Source organism: Dysidea avara, chromosome 8 (assembly GCF_963678975.1).
Source record: "Dysidea avara chromosome 8, odDysAvar1.4, whole genome shotgun sequence".
Lineage (NCBI taxonomy): Eukaryota > Metazoa > Porifera > Demospongiae > Dictyoceratida > Dysideidae > Dysidea > Dysidea avara.
Window position 1 is genome coordinate 23,112,004 of NC_089279.1, and position 6,502 is coordinate 23,118,505.

At 37.9% G+C, this 6,502-nt stretch overlaps 1 protein-coding gene across 1 annotated transcript in view; it reads right to left on the reverse strand.

The window, feature by feature from the left end:
* The window catches only part of LOC136263143 (deleted in malignant brain tumors 1 protein-like), a 71,172-nt gene extending 70,651 nt beyond the window's left edge, over nucleotides 1-521 (reverse strand). The window contains exon 1 of the mRNA XM_066057640.1: nucleotides 389-521. Coding sequence (XP_065913712.1) covers nucleotides 389-452 — 64 coding nt within the window. The 5' untranslated portion in view covers nucleotides 453-521. The remainder of the gene's footprint in view (nucleotides 1-388) is intronic.
* Between the last annotated feature and the right edge of the window lie 5,981 nt (nucleotides 522-6,502).

Genomic DNA, 6,502 nt, shown 5'->3' on the forward strand with positions numbered 1-6,502 from the left:
CAGTACAAAATCACACATTGTATGGCTTCAAATATCCGCGAGCACCCTTAATTGTTGGATACGATTAGGTGAGTTCCTCTATGCTACGACGAACATCGCACAATGGTAGGGGGATCGATTTGTAAAGGTTGATTTTTCGTTTGCGGACCCTATACAAACAAGCCTGATCAGTCCATCTACGTACGGGTACGTAGAATATATTATCTATGATCAGTCTCACCAGTCACCACAGAGAATTTCTAGAGTTGGCATTCAGTGGGACTCATAATTATACTAAAAGCATGACAGCATAGTCATAGGTACTATAGAGTCGGTACGGCTGTAGTATCTATGGTATATAGTGACTACGTTCTATACACACATGAGTGCACACATTGTCACAGCCTACCTGGTCCTGCACAAATCATGATCATGGCAGAAGCCAAGGCGACCACATTCGTCAAAAACTTCATGTTTGTCTTATCCTTTCTCTCAATTTTAAAATATCAGTAAAAGTTCAATAGTTGCTGTCGAGGTTACTGTCCTCCGGACTGCGACCTAGACTCTGTACTTTGTTCTGCGCCGGCCCTAATCAATCAAAGCCATTAAGCCGCATTGTTATACGCATGCGTGTAGGGAACGCTACCTGTTCTGGAGGATCCATACAATTATATCTTTTATTATGTAGCTAGTCTATTATAGCACATGCAGATGAAGACATGTATTGTACGTGGGACTTTCAGTGTGCAAATATTTTGGAAAACGAGTCTATTCGTCCGGCAGCAGGACACAACTTTTTTTTTCACTATTCGTTCGGCAGTGTCACCCATAACTCGAGTATCAAACACACGGTAGACTGCAGGGCTTTCTTGTTAAGGCCCCTGTCCGGGGGTTTTGCTGTGTGTATGCTGGCGGTCCATGCGGTGTTTTTGTAGGCCTGTGTAGGTCTGTAGGTTTAGCTGCTTTTTCTTTTTTCTGCTTTTTAAATTGAATTAGGTTTAACTTCTAGCTAGAGATCGGGGGAAAAAAAAAAAGTATCAAACACACTAGTTCGAGGCGAGAAAAAAAAAAAAAAAAAAGCGAGCGAAGCGAGCGTCCCGGTAAAGCCGGGCCAAATCTAGCTCGCCTCGCCAATACTTACCTTCATAGACAGTGGATGTCATCGTTGTGCTTCAACAGGCAAACGTCATGCAGGTTAGAATAGGGTTAGGGTCGAGTTCAGTTTCTTCTTCACTGGGTATTCTTCATAGGTTTCTTCTTGAATGACGTAAAGGTAGAAACTAAGAGAGGTGACGTGATAGCTGGGAGCCACGTAGTACAGTGGTTACGATCCTGGGCTCACACACTGGAGGTCCCGGGTTTTGATTCCAAGTCAGGAATTTAGGTGTTTTTTGTTGTCGTTTTTTCCTTTTGAGGACCCTTTTTGTCTAGGTTTTTTTTAAATTTATTCACTGACACATGACTACAGGACGAGTAGACCATATCAGACAATTCAATGTATTTTAATGTCATTCAGCTACAGTATGAAAATGTACTGTTTGTTCAATTAGAATTTTAAAAATAAAACTGATTCTACAAAAACCTGTTAATTTTAGCAACTTTTATATGCTCACCTGTATAGCACGAGTATCATATAAAGGGTGGGAGGGTGCGGAGGGAGGGGTGGTGGTGGGCCGCCCACGCACAAGAAGTGTTTGACAGTGAAAAAACAGTCTATAAGTATCATACAACTGTTTAAATATATACGTTCTTTGATATTGTATATGCATTAGTTTGCCAGTGATAGTTATAAACGGCAAACAGAATGTAATGAATTGCCCGCCCACGCCACGCTCAAGCCCAATTTGTACCTTCGTTAAAATGGCCTTGCTCAAAGACGATTAAATGTCTATGACATAGTTTTCTGTATAAATACTTTGGTTTGTTTATCATGCTGTAATATTGTGCTGCTGTGTTATACTATAATAATATTAATGCTTATATTATTTAATGATGTTTGTTTCTATTACTTTAGTGCACGGTGGGAGGTGGAAGTGTCCATGATGACGATTGGGCAATGTGCAAATAAGGTGAGTGCATGCTTTGTAAAAAGAAGCCCACGTAGCTGTGCAGGGCTCATCTTCTGTACAGATCAGCTTCTGTATAGTCTTTCATTATTTTATTTTTCCCGAGGGGTAGCCAACGCCCACGCAAAACACCGAAATGGTGTACCAGAGGGGTTGCCAATGCCCACGCAAAGCACCCAAATGGTGTGTACGAGACTCCCAATCTTTATGTATTTTTAAAAGCATTTAGTGAGATTGCTAACTAGTAACTACCTGTACAGTTGTTGATCTACATCTTGTTCTAGTTATTCATGATCAATCATTGTCTACTTTGTTAAACTCACTTTCTCCATTATTTTTAAATGATTTTGGATTTAGGATTTGGTTTCTAATATATTTGTGTATTTCTGATTGGATTTCTCACATAGCATACAAGAGTCCCAAGGCATTGGCTACCCCTCGCTTTTTACCAAAAGCCAGTTCATCTCTAGTTGACAAAGATAGTCTGACCATCTAATTATGATATTATAATCTAAATTAAATTCTTGATCACAGATACACATTTCCCTTGTTGCTATATGTGGCGCACCACAAAATTAACCAATTAACCAATGTAAACAACCCTTACCATACCTTGTCTGTGTGTGTGTGTGTGTGTGTGTGTGTGTGTGTGTGTGTGTGTGTGTGTGTGTGTGTGTGTGTGTGTGTGTGTGTGTGTGTGTGTGTGTGTGTGTATGTGTGTGTGTGTGTAGTGTAGTGTGTGTGTGTGTGTGTAGTGTGTGCGTGATAAAGATTTTTTTAAATTCACCAATTTAAATGTGACTGTTTTTTCCACAGGTTTATATGTTGGAGAACTGCAAACAGCTAACTTGAAATTTTTATAATGACCATTTTTTAAAAATATTTATTTGATTACATGTACAAAATACAAAGATGTATCACGTGATCAAAAAAGTTATTAGCATGATGTACAAGGACTATTGACCATTGAAAAGTTGATGAATTAAACATTCAAGAACGGAATGCTTTTCCATTGCAACTCGCCCACGCAATATAGCGCGCGCGTCACTAATAATCAGTGCTCAGCCGGGGTATGCGACTATTGGATTGAGATGGTGATTTTTATAAAATTATTTGTACCGTGTAAAACGTTCGTCACGAACGGTATAGCTAGCTGAAGTATTCAAGAAAGGATAGATCTAGCCTGGTATAACCGGGATTCGTTAAAAAGTTCGCGCCTGGATTGTTGGGGTAAGCCAATATTTCCATTGCCAATGGTTCTATGTGTAATGTTAAACCCCCTACTTTGTACCATGAAAAAGGCCGTATTAAGCTGTTACATTTTACGTGAAAGTAGATGTCATGCTGGCCATTCCTGCTAGAACCGGGGAAAGGTTTAAAAGTTATCTGACGCTCCATAACAGAGCCTTGAAAACCTGCTTCCAGTGTAGACGCGTGTATCTTGTCAATAAATTTTTTTTTATTAAAAGTCGCTTAATTGTTGGATATGCACAGCATTTGGGGAAACCGTCATCAAAAGGCTTTCTTTGATGATGTAAGAGTTTTTAATCCCACTGCTCCTAGTTATCGTAACCAGTTTCTTCTCTACATAAAAGGTTTGAATGCAGCAAACAGCATAAGTATGGGCTCTTTCACCCCTTTGGTGTCCCCTACACTACTGCCAGTAGTGTCTGCACCTCCCATTCCCCCAAAAGTAGGGAATACCAAAGGGGTGAAAGCCAAAGTTTTTCTGTATGTGTAGCTGTACTACAATTCTGTAAAGCAATATATTATCTCTGGTCTCTCTCTTAGCAGCAAGCAGAGATGCTAACCTCTTGTAAGCAGTAGTACAAGAGCTGCTTGCTGCTAAGAGAGACCAGAGATAATATATTGCTTTACAGAATTGTAGTACAGCTACACACATACAGAAAAACTTTGGCTTGCAAGGGACATACAATTCTGAGGGTCTACCAGGCACCAGCTCTGGTAGCCTACGTATTGTTATTATCTAATTACAATTATCTATAATTAACTTACAAATAACTATAATTGCTTGGTGCAGTAGTCTTGGAGCATTGAGAACAAGGGCACAGGTAATGAAATCTACATGGAATATTATCAAAATTACCTAGAAAGTGATTCCATAGAAATTTCTTCAGCTTTACTTTGATTGATTCTAAAGATTGAGACAAGTCAATGAGTAGGGAATTCCACAATCTGAGTAAGTGATAAAAATATGAATTCATAATAGGGTTAGTGTTGGCTGTCAGTGTTGGGAGTAACGCGTTACACAATATTATTACTTTTGTGGTAACTAAGTAATATAACGAAATACGCTATAAAAACAGGTAATATAACTCAAGTTGCCTTACTTACAAATGTAACGCATTACCTAAGTAATATAGTAACTGTAACGAGTCTAATATTACATAATATTATTACTACAAGTAACGAAGTTACTAATCTCGTTAGTTATCGTAAGAGTAATGCCTAGCCACAACGAAGTAACGAAACCTACTGGATGAAGCTTATTCACCAGCTTCTTACTTATAACCAAGATTTGCACATTGTCCAACAACGCAATCATGTCACGTGATACAGTGGTAGCTTCACACGTGACAGCTTAAAGTTGTGGACACAAAGTAATATAATATGTAATATTATTATAGTTACTTTATTTTATGGGTAATATGTAACTGTAACTAAATAGTTCAGTTGCAAGTAATTTGTTATATGTAACTAGTTACTTTTACAAAGTAACTTGCCTAACACTGTTGGCTGTCTTGCAATAGAGCATGGTGCCAGTAATCTTGTAGTACCAGTAGTAAAATTGACAGTTTAGTATGTCGTTTTTATCAGATGGATTTGATAAAGAATAAGATGTCGGCAATTTCATAAGAGTACATTAACGGCAGTATACCAGACCAGACTGGATTAACCTAGATCTGTAGTCTGAATGATAATTAGAGAAAATAAATTTGGTGGTTCTTCGCTGTATTTTTTTCAAGTGATTCGATATCCTTTAATAGATAAGGTCTCCACAGTGTTGAACAGTACAATATTTTGATCTAACTAGAGTAATGTACAATGATTTACGGACTTGGGCACAATTGGAGTCCTTGAATATCCTATATAAGTATTATGCAGTAAACCAACTGCACGTGATTTGTATTACACACCTTAGAGGAGGTCATTTTGTAGTGGTCTTGCCAAGTGAGTTGGTAAAAACAATGCCAAGATCTTTACAGCTGGAGGATTAAATAATTGTGTGACCATTGACATTGTAAGTGTAATTGAATTTATAGTAGTGTAGTGTCCTGGATTAGATGCTCCACCAGTTTTTTCTTTACTGAGAAGGTCAACTGCAACCTGCTTGTGTGGAGCCAAGTATCATCGTGGCAGCCCAGTGACTATTGGAGCACTTGACTTTACAATATCTGAGGGCCAGGTGCTTCCATCACATGTACTTTTGATTGCTGTTTCTTGTTTTATTTATTTACTTGTTATATATATTTTTAAAAAAGACAAATTAATAGCAGTCGTGTTGGTCTCAAGTGTGGTGGTGGCTACACAATGCAAATTTATTCAATATTATAAAAGTTCAGTCAAACGTGTTACCAAAGTCAATCTCAGAAGGCTAAAAATGCCCTCAAAAAGTATGCTGAGTGTGCTTGCCATAGCTAGTTAGTTGTATCATGGGAGAAGTTTAGTGTGACCCATATAGGAATTGGCCTATTGAAAAATTTCCTGATCATGAGGCTGCAGCTTGTGATGCTTAACTGATAGTAGAGCTGATAAATACAAGAGTAAACCATGCAATTTATACAGCAGACAGTGTGAAATGCACTAAAGCCACCTAAGATACTCCCCAGAAGTTTTCAGTGCATTTGGCAGCAAAAACAAAAGTAAAAGGTACAAGCTAAATTTTTTATTGATTTCTCAGTGGGGGGCAATAGTTACAATTCTTACAAGGGTAAACTCTCAACTCTAAGTAATAGAGCAGTCCAAACAGTATATCCAATTTGAAGGGGATAAGGACATAAAAGCCCTCTACATTTATTGTGGAGACAAGAATTTTAATGGGTTGCATTTGGATCAGAAGTAATTAATTACATCTTATCAGCATCAAAGAAGTAATCAAACTCAGGAAATGTTTTTACGTAGGTCTGATGCATGTGCACTTCAAAAGCTAACTTATAGTGCATGTGTGTGTGTTTGTGTATGTATATCACACTTATAATGACACGATAACAGTGAAGATGTACATGTACCTGACTTAAGGTTGTTTACTCTATCCTTGTGTAAGACAATCCATTCTAACATGTCACTAGCTGTTAGCTACTACAAATATTTTGAGGAGGGAAATTTCTCAAGATAACAGTGAAAATTTAATTCTTGAAATAATATAATTACACTGAGAATTGTTTGTGAATGTGCAAAAAGTTTATCCCAACATTGCCCAACTTCAAATATCCCCC